Source organism: Protopterus annectens, chromosome 4.part1, assembly GCF_019279795.1.
Source record: "Protopterus annectens isolate FY-2018-M chromosome 4.part1, PAN1.0, whole genome shotgun sequence".
Taxonomy (NCBI): domain Eukaryota; kingdom Metazoa; phylum Chordata; order Ceratodontiformes; family Protopteridae; genus Protopterus; species Protopterus annectens.
The window spans coordinates 787958335-787976376 of NC_056734.1; the positions used below are offsets into that span (position 1 = coordinate 787958335).

The following is an 18042-nucleotide window of genomic DNA, read 5'->3' on the forward strand; positions in this document are numbered from 1 at the left end:
ATTCCATGTAACCTTACCTTCCCATAACCCATTTATTTGTATTGTTTCTTTATCTGCTGTTATCCTCATGTCTATCAATATTTTATGATATCCATATCTAACAATCTACACCATTCCAACATGCCTAATCTTCATTGTACATTTTTTTTACTATTCACATTTATGGCTAGGATTCTCATTTTGTAAAACAGTATGTATTACTGTTATCTTTGCCCTATTTTGTTTTCTTCTATACCGATATTTTTAAATTTGCTTTTCCTGTCTTTCACCATTTTCCCAATGGAATTATCGTGTTTCCTGTCTTTCAGTATTTTCCCAATGGAATTTCATTTACTTTTGATTCTTATCCATTTATCTTCTCCTTTTCCACTTGAATTACTTAATTCTTCTTTGTTCTCTCTTTCTTTTTCCTCCCTTATATGTTCCTTTATCTCCAACCTTATATCTTCCTCATTTCTATTATCCTTTTGTATTCCTTCTATATCATTTACCAAAACAATCTCTCTTACTTGGTCTACCATTGTTTCCCATATATATTTCTCTTTTACATTATAGTCCATCCATGAATGTCCTATATTTTCACACTATAAATATTTCTTTTTGCATATTTTTGCTTCATGACCAGTTTTACCACAAATTAAACATTTCTTTTTTATCACAATTATGAATTAAATGGTCATTTTTGCCACAAAAATGTGTCTTTGGTTGAACCCACTATTTAACCAATCCCCTATTCCCCTCCATATTAATTTTATTGGGCACATGTACTATTTTCTCATTTTGCATTTGTAATATAGCACTGCATTCTCATCCTCCAGTCCATAAACCTCTATTATCATAAGTCTTTGTAATGTCCATTACATTCCTGCACACATTTTTTTAAATAGTCTCTTAAAATGTCCTTTTCCACCTCCATACAAAACTGGATACATAGTCTCTTTTTTATCTCAATTATATTAAATGTTTGCACAAAATACAAGTTCCACAGACTAGCATTTATTTTTTTTTTTATTTTCATATTGTTCGAAGACTTTCTCCATGTATTGCGCATCTTCAAAAAATGTCACAAAAAGAGTACTTATTAATACAAATAAATGCTCTTACCGCTCTGGGTTCAATACCCACTGGTGAGATCACATTGCCCCATACTTCATATCTATAAAGTTCTTTCTCCATCTTGCTACTTACTCTGATACAATGCTTTATTTTCACTTCTGCCTTCTCTTTTTTTTCTCCCACTCTTACCATTTGCGCATATGATATCTTTTGTTATTTTCTTATTTGGTGTACCTCCTCTTCTTGTATTCTATCCATTATTTCACCCCACAATGCTGCTTTTTCACTTTCCAGTTAGCTCGGTTCAATTAAATCCCTGAGATATACATCCCACAACCCTCCCAAATGAAGGGTTGTAATAACACACCCTCATCATGAATCTCCTTCATCCTCAAAACGTTTCTGTTGAAATATCTTTTGTATCTTGTATCGACTCGCACTTCCCCATGCCAGTCATCTTTCTCTGAAAATATATATTTTTTTGAAATCTCATTTACAGTCTCCATTGTTTCTCCTTCCATCCTTTTAATTTCATTTTCACTGGTATTGTTTTCTACATACTGCTACCTGCTTCTCTGAGCTGCCTTCATGCCCGAACCAGAAACAGGAAGCTTCGTTGCAAATTGCATCCCCGTCCACTAATCGAATAGGGAAAGTTCCCTGAAGTCCTGGCCACATTTCCCCTAACAGTATAAATACTACCAAAGGTCTTCCCTTAAAAGAAGTTACTAGCCTAGTGGAAGCCAAACTACTCAAGAAAGGATTTTTGAATAAAAATTTTAAATTAAATCCATATCTCTGTCTTCATTTGAAAAGTAAAGAAGAAAATAGTATTCATGCTGACAATTTTGAGCAGTGTATGGAAATCGAGGGGAGAATAGGACAACAGAATGGTTGTGGGGGGAGTCCATTCCTCTCCATAGGGGTCCATTTGACTGTGATCCAGCTCTGCATATGACTATTGTCAAAGCTGCACAAAGAGAAAAAGGTAAAATTTGAAAAAAGCACTGATATTCTAATCTTTTTCTTTGTCATACAGTCCCAAAATAAGGAGCATCACCTGCTACAAACCAACGTTCTAGCATAGTAAACACTGGCATCATCTAACTGTGTTTTTATTCCACTTAGTATTTCAGTATCTGACAACAGAGGACATGATTGCCAACAATGTTCCAGGATGGACATCTGAGAGATAGCCACTTAAGAACAGAAGATTTAGAAATAAATGTCAGGGAGATAAGGAAAGACAATACACACCATCTTGATAGGATACCACTCAAAATCTTCAACAACATGGTTATCTTCTTAAAGATACCTCATCAGAGCTCTTCATTAAATCACTTTGCAGCAAATAATTGACAGATTAGATAGCCCATGGTTCTACTTCTGGAACAGGTAGAAAAAAGAATTGACAAGGCAAGCAACAGATCTGCAAGCCTGATCAAAGCAGCAGGGAAATTCACTAGCTAGAAAATCTAGTTGATTTCCTGGAGAACAGCAACCTATGAGAAAAGAGCCAACATGGGTTTCTGGAAAGTGAATGCAATTTTATCACTGTGTGATTCTGGAACTGTGCGAATAAAATGTTGTTGGTTTTATATATCTTAACTTCAGTACAACACATGTCTCAGTCCTTCAGAGAAGAATGACAAGCAATTTGAATTGAGTCTTCTAAATGGGTAGAAGGGTGGCAGATTATCAGAAAGCAAAGAATAGCCATTTGAAATAATGAGGTCTTACAAGGGTGGGTCTAGGGCCCAATGATTGTTGCCATTTTTGTGTTCATCATCACAAGGGATACTGACACTGAACATGATCAGCGTATTTATATATGACACTAACACGGAGAATAAGAAGCAAATGATCAGAAAGTCCCAAGGAGAATGTCACAATAGGAAGAGAAGAGACAGCTATTCCAAAGTGGGATACTAACTGAAAGTAGCAATCCTAAAAGAATAGTAATTTTAAAGTGGAATGCCATCTGGGATGAATGACCTTAAAAGACATTAGTATTGTACTAGAGTCAGAAATAATACATCATGAAAAAAGTGAGAAAGCTGCAGCCACCATTAAAGGGATACTGGGATGTATCCTAATGAAAGATATTCTAGCAATGACAGGGTTATATTAGACTGCCCTTGTCAGGAGACAGATGAAATTCAGTGCTCAGCCCCTACCATATATACTGACAAATATATCTGGCTAATAGACAAGGTACACAGAGAGGCTACAAATGTGTAGGATGTTGAATAGTGGGTGTGGCAGATTTATCTACTCACACCTGAGTTTAGACAATAAACAGTACACAAGTGTATTGGGCCCTTGGACCTGTGTTGTGCCATACAGAGGAAAAATAAAGAATGGAAAAGGGAAAAGACGACATGGCTAACAGATTAAGGTGACAAGATTCACCTAAGAAATTATTATTTTTAGTACTTTTATTGAATTATCACTTAAGACGTTGGCAAACATACGTTTATATAAAAGAAAACAAACCATGTCAATATCCTCACAGTAACAAACATTATATGTCACATAAATTCTTTTACACAATTATCATCAACCCATTACATAAATTGCTCAGACCCTTCCTTCTCTTAAACCTCACTCCTTTGAAACATTATTCTGCATGCATTGTTCCCACAATTCCCTTAGGATTCTCTCTCTTACAATATTCACTACTTCAGGTACAGCTGGTTTAGACTTTGATATCCATTTTCTAGTAATTGTTTTTTGTCAGCAACCAAAATTAAACCTAACAACACCTTACATTGTCTAGGAATTCAGATTCTGTATCCTACCCCAAAAATTAATTTCCTTAGTTACACCCATTTGCTCACCCAATATTTCTGACTGAGTGCTCTTTAGGGAATTTTTAATGTCTGTCAACTCATTTCACTCCCAAAACAAATGTTGCCAGTTATCCTTTTTTCCCCATCACACTTCCAACATTTGCCATCTTCCTGAAGAAAAGTTCTTTGGAATCTGGTTGGTATATAAAAATATAAACATGCAAACTCTTCGAAACAGAAATCATAAATCTTCAAGACTCTGTTGCATAGTTGGGAGTCATACATATGTCCTCCCATTGATCCTTATCAATTGCTTATAAACTGTCTCTTCCCAATCCTTTCTAATATCCATAGATTTATTCCTTTAATTATTGTGCAATATTTTATTTTCCCTACTAATTAACCATTTTGTAACAGCAGCTTCTGTTCTAGATTGAACAAAAGCTCTACCAGAGCAGATTCCCTGTCCCTTTCTCTTTGTCTATATTCTGATATCACTCCCTGATATTAAAGGCAGTATCTAGTCTGTAGTCCAAATGACTTCTTGGCCTGTTCCTATTCTGTTACCTTTTCCTCTGCAGTTACTTGATTACAATACCTTGGTTTCTTTGCCAGTTTCACCAGCAAATTCCAGCCCCCTCTAGCATAATTTCTGTACCCCTTATTGCATTCATACCTATCGACAAAGTCTCCTTTCTCCATTCTTGCATTTGCTTAGTTCTTAGAATACTTTCTGCTACTTTATAAATATGACATTCTGTATGTTTTTTCTCCTTAAGGATTTGTATTTAAAATCCTACTCTCTCTCTCTCCTTATTTCTTGAATTTTCCCCTGCTCCATCATCATTCCTTTCATTTAGAATTACAACTTTCTGCTTGTGTTATTTATGTGTGTCTGAGCTATGTAGCTCTAAAATATCCATTCGAATCAGGTAATCCTAAGCCACCTTTTATTACTGGAAGGCTCAACTTATCCCACTTGACCATTGTCTTCTTCCACACAAATAAGAATCATTCAACTCTTTATCAGTTGCTGTCCACAACTTCTCTGGTTGACAAAAACATGCCTGACATGTATAAAAAAACTAAAGGGACTAAAAACATTTCCATTGCTTGTATCTTGCTATCCATATCCATAAACAAGAGCTTCCAATTTCTTCGTTTTTGTATTTTCTTTTGTTTTGTCTCTTCCCATGTGTCCTTAGCTGCCATAACAGAAGCCGTTTTAACTCATACCTTCTAAACACTTCATTTTATTATGTCCCCATAAATATGGATATTGCTGAGCCAATTCATGCATTGGTACAAAGTTTACAGCTATAGCCTTTTTTTTTTGTCTTCATCAATTTTATATCCCAAAAAGACTTGAAACTGTCTCAGAATCTTCCACAACATTGAGGTGTTCTTTTCTGGCTTTATCATATACAGAATAATATCACCCGCAAATAAAGGCAACTTTTCCTGACTACCACACCAATTATATTATTGCATTTCTGAGCCCCTTATTTTCCTTGCCAGTGCCTCTAAATATATCACAAATAACAAAGAGGAAAGAAGACACCCTTCTTGGTTCCTGTGCTCAGACCCAACTTATCACACAAGAACCATTCTACTTTAATTTAGCCTCCACTCCCTTATATATCATCCTAATTAACCTTATCATTGTTATCAAGGAATGCAACTGCATCCATTGCCCTACTTAAAACATGCCGGCTTACACTACTGAATGATTATTATGCATCAAAATCTTGGCAGCATCTTTGCAATTATTTTAGATATTATAGACATAAACACTTAATAATTATGACTTAAAACTGGAATAGGTACATGAAGCTGGGTCTGATAGATCTTACCATCTTTAGGTATTACAGCCACCACCGAAATTATTAAGTATTTTTTCATGGAAAGACTACTGAACAAAGGGATTGATTACCTGATAGTGTAGTGACCAAATATGTTTTTATGAAGGCCTGTAACAGATGGTGAGTTAAGAAGACTGACACAGTAAAGCAACTGAAAGATACTAGCTAGATCATATATCATGTTATCTGATGAAACAATGTCTTAATTTCAGTTTGAAATATTATTTCATAACAGTGTTTTTTAGCCAAAGAAACAATGTGGTTATATCATATTTTCACACAGAGGATTCATTTACTCTCAAGGTATTCTTGACACAATGTATGCATGAATTTCAAGCATTATACCATTTTTATTTCAGGAAGACAAACATTATTTCGAAACATACACAGAATGAATTAGCCACAGTTTCCTGAGTAGCCACTCTGTGAACAAGAAAAGGCAGCAAACAAAAACAACAAAGAATCTTTCTTAACACAGCAGCAATAGACAGGACTGAAACAGTCTTCCGTGACTCCTACCCCAAATACAAGCACAACCAGCTGAAGTCTGTGTAGAACAGGGGCTAATATCACTGTACGGTCAACAAAGAATTTGATTAGCTATATGACATCAAAAGTCTTTGGGTGACTTTTCAACCCACTAGTGGCCATTCAAGAAATCTTTGTGCTGCATCTGAGAACAACTATTGTATTCCACAGTTAAAGTTCAATGTAGTTTGAAAACAGGAATAAAAAACATGAAACTTACTGTTTATTGAAGAAAGTTTTACATCTGTGTAACATACTTGTGGCTAGTCAGATGGTCTGCAGATATTATGGGAATCTATGCATAAAATATTTACAGTTAATAAATCTTATGGTCATGTAATAAATGTGAAAGTATACAACTAGTTGCTTCATGAACAGAGCTCGACTATAAGGAAAAGGAAGGTAGCATTAGTTGTTATGCAATGCACACAAAGTAAACAAATTACTACTAGCTGTATTATCTTAAGACAGGCAGAGATGTGATTGCTAAATGCAATTTAAATCCCTAATGCAATTGTTTAGCATTAGTCACAACTCTAAACACGTGCTTTAATAAAAATACATTTTCTAACAGCAGTATTTGCTAGTCAGAGACCTATAGTTTTCTTTTTTTAATTTGTGAATTATTATTTTACTGTTGTTATGCTTGAAGCCTGTTCTCCTTAGAATCCCAGAAATATCTAATGCATAATTAATGGTGAGCAGTTAGCAGATAATATATTTTCAGAGGTTTATATTTTATCATCTGTATTCTAAGGTTGATGTATAGGTGAGATATTATCTACCTGTATCATGACTGCAGTGCCAAATATGCATGTGTGTTTAGCTATTAAAAACTAGAAACATAAACCCAGTGTATGCCAATTGCATTCAGAAATGAAACCAACATAATTAGTCAGAATTGTGCTTTTCTTAAGAAAGTATACTTATGATATAGACAAATACTGCTATATTATTTAATATTTTCCATCTCTTTTTGAAATAATAGAATGTTTTTTGCATAGATTCTTACTTTAAATGACATGACAGCATTTAAGTTCACAAGTTAATATACTAATCCACGACTAAGCATTTACGTTTTAATACTATTTAAGAGTCCATTTTATATGCACCTAGAATCAAAGCAAGATCTGAACTTTTCAAATATCAATCAACACTGCCATGTTGAAACTTGAAATGTGTGTGTGTGTGTGTGTGTGTGTGTGTGTGTGTGTGTGTGTGTGTGTGTGTGTGTGTGTGTGAGTGTGTGTGTGCATACATATATATATTTATATAGACAGATATATAGAAAGACATAGATAAATATGGACAGCCATACAGACACAATGTTCATGCCATTGTTGGCTTGCTATACACACACACACACACACACACACACACACACACACACACACACACACACACACACAGCTAATAATCTCTAGCTATGACTCTATAACTAAGGCAGAAATCTATTTTGTTTAATGATGCACAGTTTTTATTTAGATTGGCATAGTACCATGTGTTCTTGTCATGTGTGAAAAACTGTATCACTTCAGCATTTCAGATGACTTCCCTTTAGCATAGAATGTGAAAAAACAGCACATCCTTTTACTTAACATCATATCTGCAATGCCAAAAGTACAGCACACCAGCTGGGAAAACAGTATAGTCTCTTATTGGCCTTCAACATTTTTGGGAAAACAGTATAGTCTCTTATTGGCCTTCAACATTTTATTCAAGTTCTTAAAATTTTGCATAGTAACTTGCAGTCAGAAAAGAATCCCAAAAGTACTTTAAAGTCAGCCATACAGGATTTTAAAGTACTTAACACTAATTCATAATGAACACTCAGTAAATTTACAATATGCAGCATTACCTTTGGAAGGCAGCAGCAACAGTACTCGTCTTATAACAAACTCCCATCTTTTACTCTTTGCTGAGCTTTTACAACAGCTTTCACAGAAATTCCCTGCAATACATTCCAAATACTAGCCTCACAGTTTTGATATCAAACCCTGCTTTTATGATCTGCAAGTGTAAGTCCCTGCTAGCTTTTCTTTCACACTTTTTATATGCATTTCCAGAAAGGAATCTAGCAATAATCTTTCTTGGGTAGCTACTCTTTTTAACTATAAACTGCTGTTGGTCTCTGTTTTAAAGCAACAACTAACAGATCAATCTTTGTTTTCTCTTAAACATCCCTCTTGTTGAAGCTTAGACATAGGGGGTTGAGGAGCCCACAAATATTAATTCGGGCAGCTATTTTATATATATAGTGTCCCAATGGCACTTAAATTGCTTGAACTCTGGGCTAATGGCACTCCTGGTCTTTGTTACAAATTAGTACCATATTCATGGCAGCTACATCATGTTGGCATGTGGTTTCAGTGTCACCTGTATCATTTCTTACAATGTGATGTATATCCTGCTGGATTTCAGTTTGTCCCTCCTCTCCCCTCTGTTCTGCACTATAAAATTTGCATGAGAGGAATCCCATCTTTGGGAATCTAATAATCCTCCTATTTCTCTCCAGGGATACAAATCCTGTGTGTCTGTCCTTCTGTCACATTTTTGACTTTGCTTGCTTTACGCACTTTGGCATATCATTTATGATTCTTTTTTACTGCATGCCTAGCCACTTCTTTAAAACTAATGTGAGTCATCACTTTAGATCTATCAGGTTTTCATTACTGCTGTTACCTTCAGCCTTGGGTTCTTTGTGATTTAAGCCACTGACTCATAATGAAAATAGGGTGATATATGCATTGTTATCATGTTGACTTTCCTCAGGATTTTCTCCACTATCCGGGAACCCTTGAAGCATACTGTTCTTGTGCATCCACAAATCAAAAAAGTGGGTAAAGTCTTTTTTCCAAAATTAGTTCATGTCTGGGAGTGCATACCATCCCAGTGCCATATCGTAGGGTACATTACAGGGCAGTAACCTGCACATCAGCTTTGTAATATTTCCAGGCACCTATTATTCTTCTGGGAGTATTATGCTATTATTTACTAATGGCTCATGTATAAATATTACCACACTCCCACAATCAAGTCATACTTCAACTTGCCTGTATTCATTCATATGCTACTTTTTGACTTCTTGATTGATTATTGGCAACAGAAACTGACTCATCATCAGCTTCAGCCATGGAATGTGTCTCTGTACCAGACAATTCAGTTTTAGCTATATCCATGGCATATGCCTCCAACATGGTATGTGCAGCACCCTGTACAGGCTATAATTCAATGCACCGTTTTTAGCTGTGCATCCCAGGTGAGAACATTTAAAACATTGTATTGTTTTAACTTCTTTTCACTCGTTTTCAGTCCCTTCCTCACTTTTGCCTATGTGACTCAGAAAAAGTGATTGCTTTTATTCTTCAGCTTTGTTTTTCAGAATGCTCTTACCAGTTTATTTTTTGTGGTAGTTCATTTCAGCTTAATACTGCTTGTTAGGTTAAACTCATTTGTTATCATTTAGTTCTTAAAGAAAAGTCTACAAGTTGATTTGCAGATGTAGGGTCCACTGGCCAACCCACAGATGAATATGTGTGGGAAGACTGCTTAAATGATAGTCCATTCCCACCATCCCCATAATTTATCTTACTGAGTTTTATTTCAGTTTTCAACTATTTTCTTTCCAGGTAAACTATTTCTAATATTTTGGAAAGGAGTTGTTTGCCTTGGTATAAGTCCATGTGTGAAACCTTTGGCTCTGTACTGTTTAGGGTTACCACCTGCCCCAATAAAACAGTTATTCTGTATCTGAAACATAGTACTGTTGCAAGACTCCCCTACAACCATGTACCTTTTCACATGGATTTTTATAATCCTTGACCTGTGCCATTTTTAAGTCAAGCATTGCTTTTTGGCACACCTTACTCAAAATTAGGGTTTAGTGCAATCCTATCTAGGGCCAGCCAGCCTTCCTGCTCAGCTATTCTCTAGAAGGCTAGCAAGCAGGCACTGATGTCATCAGAGGGGCTCTTTTCTTTTTGCAAGATGTGCTTGATAGCACTAGCACCTCTTCCTCAATATTAATGGACCAGGACCCTATGTCTATGAGTGGCTGCTGGAACACTTTCTGCTGTTTTTTTTTTTTTTTTTTTTTTTTTGAGGTGAGGGATTCTGTACCAGACATAGCTGATCAGTGCGGGCTTGGATATTTTGGTAACTCTAATATTAAGCACATTCTGTATCACACTATACCACACTGTGCAGATTTTCTGTAGTACCGTTTCACCACAAATGGTGGGAAAAAACAAAACAGCAAGATGTACTGATAATAAGTAGATTTTTCATAAGTATGCATTACAAAGCATGTGAAATCAATATAATCCTTATACATGCAACTTTGGAAATATTAAGAATATGTGGCTGAGTTAGTTATGCTTGCTTTAAAACTAATGAGTCATATACCTGTTCCACAGAACAAAGAAACAGTAAGTTAATACAGGAACAAGTACCTTAAGCTCTCTCTGTGCTGAAGACTTACAATGAGCTGTGTGGATCACAGTCACAAATTCTATCCCCGTATCAAGTCTGACAAATCAAGATTAAAGTTTTGTTTTTTACAACATAATATTGAAATGAATGTTAAACAGGTAACACATTCTGTATCATATAAAACATACAGTCATCAGTAATGATATTCAGAAAGATATTGCCCATTACCATAATTAAGACATCATGCATAATTATTAGGGAGTTAATTAATATAACAAATTGTTTCTGCTTACACAATGAATATACAAATTAACATTTCTGAGTATACTGGCAGAAGTAAGTTAACTAATTTATTTTTGAACAAACGTTTCACACCATGTTTTTAATTAATGACAGGTATAAGCAAAGTTACTAATGACATTCAATAAAGGGAAGCCACAAATCATCAGAGAATTTACTATTCACATTATACCATATGTGTCATATTATAAGAAACACCTGCGGTCTCTCACCTCCATTTAGAAAAATTATCAATAAATGCCTGTTCCACTTACAAGAAGTTTTAGTTTCAGTCCTTACTTTTTTCAAAAAAGGACTGAAAGAATATGTTTACAGTACCATATTTGTCTTTAGTGATAAATATTCAAGACAAAAGAGATGAACTTAATATAGCCTCTGATTCCATGATAAAATATTGCTAAATATTTACCTTACTTGTACATATTATCATTACACAAAGTAATATTAATGTTGTCATTGTCTGATAACTGAAACACTGAGCTATGATTCTGCTTATAATTAGTAACTTTTAAAACATGCAGATAGACTTGAGATTTCCCTTTGCTATAGGTGTTAAATAGCAATCCTGCAATTACGCTACACTATTATTAATGTCTACATACATTACAGATAGCTAGATATAAATATATCAATACATATTCATGAGTTAAATCTTTCATTCTGGGATTAGGGGAGAGTTGTGGCTCATGGCTTTGACTGTGTATTGCAAAATGTCTTTTCTAAGCATATAGTATACGTCTTTTTTCTTTGTAACTTATTATAGCTGTCAGTAATAGTAGAGAGTAAACAAACAGTATAGCTCCTGAAATGTGTCCATAAACAATAATCACATGACAGGCCAGTAAACTGAATTGTCTTTTTTCTGTGTAACATATTACAGCTATTAGTAATAGTACAGAGTAAACGAAAAGACATCTCCTAAAACAAAAATGCCCATAAGTACAAACTGAATCATCTTTTTTTTCTAATTATGGCTACCAGTAGTAGACAGAAAACAAACAGACATTCAATTCATCTCCTAAGCTAAAAGCCACCATCAACATGCAAGTGTTTTTTCACTGTAATTTAATATAGCAGCCAGTAGTAGTAGTAGTAGACAGTATCCAAACTGAGCCAAAAGTGTATATAAACAATTGCCCGAAAGCTTACAGCAAACTGAGTTGTCTTTGTTATCTATAACGTATTCTACATAACAACTGCAACTCGACTACTGGTTTTACGATATCTGCTTCTCAAAATGACACAGTTGTAACTGGTCTTATCAGCAGTTTATTAAGTTAGCAGGTAGATGTACTTTACACAGGGACTATTAATTTCTAAACTTACTATCATCCAAACTTGGGGCACTGGCATTTATAGATCCTTCCAAATTAAAAGGTTCACAGTGTACCTCATTCTCCTTTAAACAACTTTTGAATCCGTTAATACCCATTGTACGTATGATGGCTGTGGTATATTATGGTTTCTGCTGTACTCCTTGACAGTGACACTGCCTGTCTGTCTAACCTTCACTCGCTGCCTGTAGTATATTATGGCTTCTGCTCTAGTCCTTGACAGTGGCACTGCCTGTCTGTCAAGCCTTCACTTGTCATTTTTTAGCTGGAGTAATCATGACTACGTCACCTTCCATTTTCTACATGTACCCACCCATTTTAACACAAATACAGTGATCTTTTTGGGGCTTAAGAAGATTTTCCTTTTCACCATATACAGCAGCAGTGATTTGTTAATATTCTGCAGCTTTTAGTGGGAATAAGGTTGAACTTGGACATGACCATGGCACTAGTTTCTTCTCAAAACATCACTCAGCTATATTTCAACATCTTCACTGGGAACAGTTTGTATGAATTACTGAAACTTTACAACAGAACATTACTTCACTATTTTGCTGTGCCTTCTCAGGTTGCTTCATTTATACTTTCTAGTCTCCACCTATCACACTTACTCAGTTTATCACTGCAGGTACAAATACATTTATCTTATAATATAGCGGTTCTTCACAAGTTCCTCTTTGCATGTCTAACTCTCACTGTGTTGTTCATCACAGACGGCACCAACTATTATAACTGCAAACTAATCTTGCAGCAATATAGAGGCCTTACACTCTCATACTCCTGACAATGTAAACATATTGACATTTTTCCCCACTCACAGTTCTTATGATGCATGAAACACAACTTTAAAAATATCCTTGTTAACAAACAAGCATGCAAACGTATTAATGAAAAAAAAAATCACTTTTTCTTCATATATATATATATATATATATATATATATATATATATATATATATATATACACACACACACACACACACACACACACACACACACACACAGCTATCCATCTAAATTTTATATTCAACTCCAAATCCTAAATTTCCTAGCGTGTGGAAATATGCAACTTAACATGAGCACACATATTATAAGAAGTCCCATTTATGCCAGAGTTAAAAATATATGATGTGAGTTACAGGAACATCTGTAATAAAACCACAGAAAGTACAGTTGTGTACACTTACCATAAATGTAGATGTTCGAGTGTATTCATTGTTGCAGTCATTACATTTGGGTAATCTGCTGGCAGGTTGCCCTCAGTCAGCCTGATTAACAAAGTCTTGGGTCCCGCGTCAGTTGCTGTCCCTTCTTCCATGACATCAGGTCGTCAGGGGTATAAAACATGCATCCGACACCATTACATCAGTTTTTCTTGCACCAGATGTCAGGGGCCCCCCTAATGGGGAGCAAATAAAATTAAAAACACAAAAATATACCTCCAACCAAACTCAAATACGCCAAAAAGGCTTTTAAGCATAGCAAAAGAAAGTAAAGACATAGCCAGAGAAACGTAGGGGGCTGGAGGGAGGGTAACCAGGACTGCAACAGTGAATACACTCGAGCATCTACATTTATGGTAAGTGTACACAACTGTACTATGTTCTTCGTGTTTCACTGTTGCAGTCAATACATTTGGGTAGATTCCCAACAAATGCTACCAACAATTGTTTAGATTTTCTTCAAGATTTACAGCTGGTTCAAGGACTACATTCATCAAATTGTCATTGATGAATGTAGTCCTTGAAGGCTGTAAAAGCATTCTGTACAGCTAATATTTCTTTTTGATTGATATGTAGGTGCATTTGGTTTGGGTTCCATCTGCCCTGAATGCACTTCCCTGCCAGGTGAGCCCCCCATGCATAGTCTGATACATCTGTAGTTAGGGTTTGGGTGGCAGGGGGTAGTGTGAATGCCAGTCCCTTGTTTTGGGGGCAGGCCTCTGCCCACCATAGGAATTCCAGGCATAGGCAAGGTATGATAGGAAACATTGTTTCCAGGCTGTGACAATGTTGACTCCATAGACTTTTTAAGTACCACTGTAGTTTCCTCATATGCAGTCTTGCATATGGAATTAGAAGAATGCAGAAGGCCATGAACCCCAGGGTTTGCAGTATTTGTCTTGCAGATAGCAGGGTTTTTGTGGTCACTTGTTTGAAGTAAGTTACCAAATGAATTTACTTCTCTGGTGTGAGGAAAGCCAGCTGGGCAGTTGTATTCAAGCTTGCACCCATGAATGTAATCTGTTAAGATGGTACCAGTTGTGATTTATTTTTGTTTATGGTGTACCCCAGACAAGTTAGAACCGTTTTTTACAAATGTCAGATGATTTAGAAGTATGTCCTGGTTTTCTGCCTGAATTAGACAATCGTCCAACAGGTATGGATATATTTGAATATTTCCTGGCCTGCAAAATGCAATAACTGGAGCCAGGCAATTTGAGAATACCCTGGGCACAGTAGTCAAGCCAAATAGCAGTGCAGAGAACTGATAATGCAAGTAGCCTGTTTTGAAGCATAGGTATCTTCTGCAAGATTCCCTGACTGGGATGTGCAGGTATGCTTCTTTTAAAACTAGAGTTGCCAACCAGGCATCTTTGCCTAGCATAGGAAGTAACTGTTGAAAAGTCAGCATCTTGAATTTTGGAATGCCCAGAAATGTGTTTAGAGTAGACAGGTCCAGAATAGGACGCCATCATTTGTCTTTTCTGGGTACCAGAAAGAGCCTAGAATAGAAACCTTGTCCCTTTTCCTCTTCTGGTACTGGTTGAATAGCCCCCATGTTTAAGAGGGAAAGTACTTGTTTTTGAGCCTCTGCCCACTGATTTGGCGGCAGGTCTGGCCACCCATTTGGTGTTGGCAATGTGTGGAAATGAAATCTGTATCCCTGGGACACTATATTTAACACCCATTTGTACTTGGTTATGAGTTCCCAGTTCTTTGCATGAAGAGCAATCTTTCCCCTAAAGGAGTGGCTAAAAGGTAAGTGCTTGGTAATTTTAAAAGGAAGTCATTGAGACTGTTTACCATATGGGGGTGTCTTGTTATTTCCAGATTTGGAAGTGGAGGCCACCAATTACTTAGTTCTGAGAGTCCCCTGGGACTGAAATCTGGTGCTTTTGGTGTGTGTCTGGGTTTGGCTTGAGATGATCTGTAAGGAGCTGGAAAAGACCAATTCTTAGTAGGCCAGTGCCTACTAAATCTTGGAGGTTGCACTTGTAAGAAATCTTTAACAGTTTGAATAGATTTAGCTTTATCTTCTATCTTTTTTAGAACTTATTCAGCCTCAGACGGTCCTGGTTTAAGGGAGCATCCAACAATTTCGCTTTAACATGATCAGGCGAAGATTGCTCCTTAAGCCATGTATACCTTCTAAGCACAGACCTAGTATCAGCAGCCCTGCAGGAGGCCTCTAAAGAATCAAAAACACATTGCAAAGTATGTTTTCCAACTTATTCAGCAGAATGCATTAAATCCTGTAAATCTTTATTTTCCACACAGTCAGGAATCAAAATATTTTTCTGTTTAAGCAATCCAATAAGATGTTGTTGATATTTTAACATATGAAATTGGCAGTTTAAAGCTCTGATTGCCAAGGTTGCAGAAGTATAAACCTTTTTACCCCAAATATCTGGCGCCCTGGAGTCTCTATCAGAAGGGGTAGGATTTTTTGCATTAGAAGCCTTAATGCCCTTGGGCCCCTGAGAAATGGTTTCTGGATCTGCAACAGGATTTTTGAAAAGAAACCTGTGGGACTCAGGAACTTTGTAGTATCTGTCAGTTTTACTAGGAGCTGGAGGCAGGGAATCAGAAGCCAAACTGGACTCTGAGAACACATCATCAACAATGTCTCGTACAGGAGGTATAGCCAAAGGCCTAGGCTGAGGAAGAAGAAGGAAATTCCTAAGCCTCTTTTTTGAATCAGAAAATTCCTGACTTTCCCAGGGTAAATGCTCCCATAAAGTATGTAAAGTTTCCCCAAAGAAAAATCCTCTGGATGGGATGCAGCGGGAATGGAATCCTCCGCATCAGAATCCTCATAAGTAGGCATGGACAAATCCATGTCATTAGAAGAGTCAGAAGAAACAGAATCCTGATCAGAAGATTCATAATCAAGCTCAGCCCTAGGCCTCTTGGGGGGGGGGGGGATTGACTACCCCTGATTAGAGTAATTAGAACTTCAGCCATTTTGATCATTTGTTTTTTTGGCATAGGGGCCTGAACATGTGGCCTGGGCATCAGTTTTTAGACAAAGATCAAGATTTAGGCCTTAATAATGAAGGTGGTGTTGATTTAATATGAAAGTCTGTAGGCATTTATACACCCTCAGAAGCCGGTGCCTGCACAGCGGCTCTGGACCCATCCAAGGTAGAGACATCCACAGGTTCCATAGGTGAAGCATCTCGCTGCATGCCGGACTCCGAATGGGTCTCAGTAGAGGCCTGCAAATCAGAAGTAGCAGGTATCAGGGGCTGTGAAAACGCCTCACTGAGTACCGGCGAACTGGCGACTGGCTTAGGAGAAGCGTCGTTGGCAGTTTGGGACCTCAGCCACCTGTCTCTGTCTTTATCTTCGCATTTTTTCAGAATCCCGGTAGTCGGATGGCTAACCAACGATATTTCTGGATAATTAAAATGAGAACCGAAATATTTAGAGGCAAAAATGTACCGACGATGGATCGTGCGCTGATTAAATAAAGCACAAAACCAACAGCAAGGTACGTCGTGGTCAGGGCCTAGGCAAGGAATTCAGTACGAATGAAAATCTTTATGAGGTATTTACTTTCCACACGTAATGCAATCATTAACTTTACCTGACATCGGTAAGGAGCAAGAAAAAGTTTCCCCGACTAGGTACTTAGCTTTAAGTTGAAGACTTTGGTTCTGAAACTCGAAAATGAAAATTTCAGGAGTCGGCTGACTGGCACTTGTGAACTGCTTCGGGCACCACATGGCAAGAAAGACTGACGTTATGGCATCGGATGCATGTTTTATACCCCTAACGACTTGACGTCATGGAAGAAGGGACAGCAGCCAACGCAGGACCCAAGACTTTGATAATCAGGCCGACTGACAGCAACCTGCCAGCAGATTACCTAAATGTAATGACTGCAACAGTGAATGAAGAACATCTACATGGCAGGATAGAAACACATAAAACTGACATCCTTACTTGAAGTGAATCTTGGTTAAAATCAAACATAAAAAAAGAGTATTTTTTTTCCATCTGCAGGCTATAATGTGCAAAGAGGAATAGACACCCTAAAAGCTGGAAGGATCGCCATCATATATTACCACCAGTCTGATATTCTACTAGGAAACTTCAAAAATAACCAAGGTCAGAAGTGTAGAAATTGTCACACTGTCATAGTACATATATATAAATATATATATATATATATATATATATATATATATATATATATATATATATATATAAAGGATTTCTACAACCTCAAAACATCATACTAGGAAATATCATTGTTGACTGGACCCTGTTAGACCCTTTTCAAAAGACACTCTCAGTCCAATAACATTAACCTTCATAGCTTTGCCTAACATGTTTTTGCACCAACTTGCACTAACTAAAGGTCAGACAAAGCAAGTAACCTTGACTGGATATTAACCAAACAGTATCCTCTCATCTCACAGTTAAGATCTTTATAAGGCACATTCAGTGACTGTTAAATAGCAATAACATTATTCCAAATCCTTCCATTATAACTGAAGTACCCCATGGA

At 36.7% G+C, this 18042-nt stretch overlaps 1 protein-coding gene across 9 annotated transcripts in view; it reads right to left on the minus strand.

The window, feature by feature from the left end:
- The window catches only part of MBNL1 (muscleblind like splicing regulator 1), an 874569-nt gene that overhangs the window by 78079 nt on the left and 778448 nt on the right, over positions 1-18042 (minus strand). For all 9 annotated transcript variants that reach the window (XM_044070529.1, XM_044070522.1, XM_044070528.1 and 6 more), the window contains one exon: positions 6459-6533. In XM_044070529.1, coding sequence (XP_043926464.1) covers positions 6477-6533 — 57 coding nt within the window. In that variant the 3' untranslated portion in view covers positions 6459-6476. The remainder of the gene's footprint in view (positions 1-6458; positions 6534-18042) is intronic.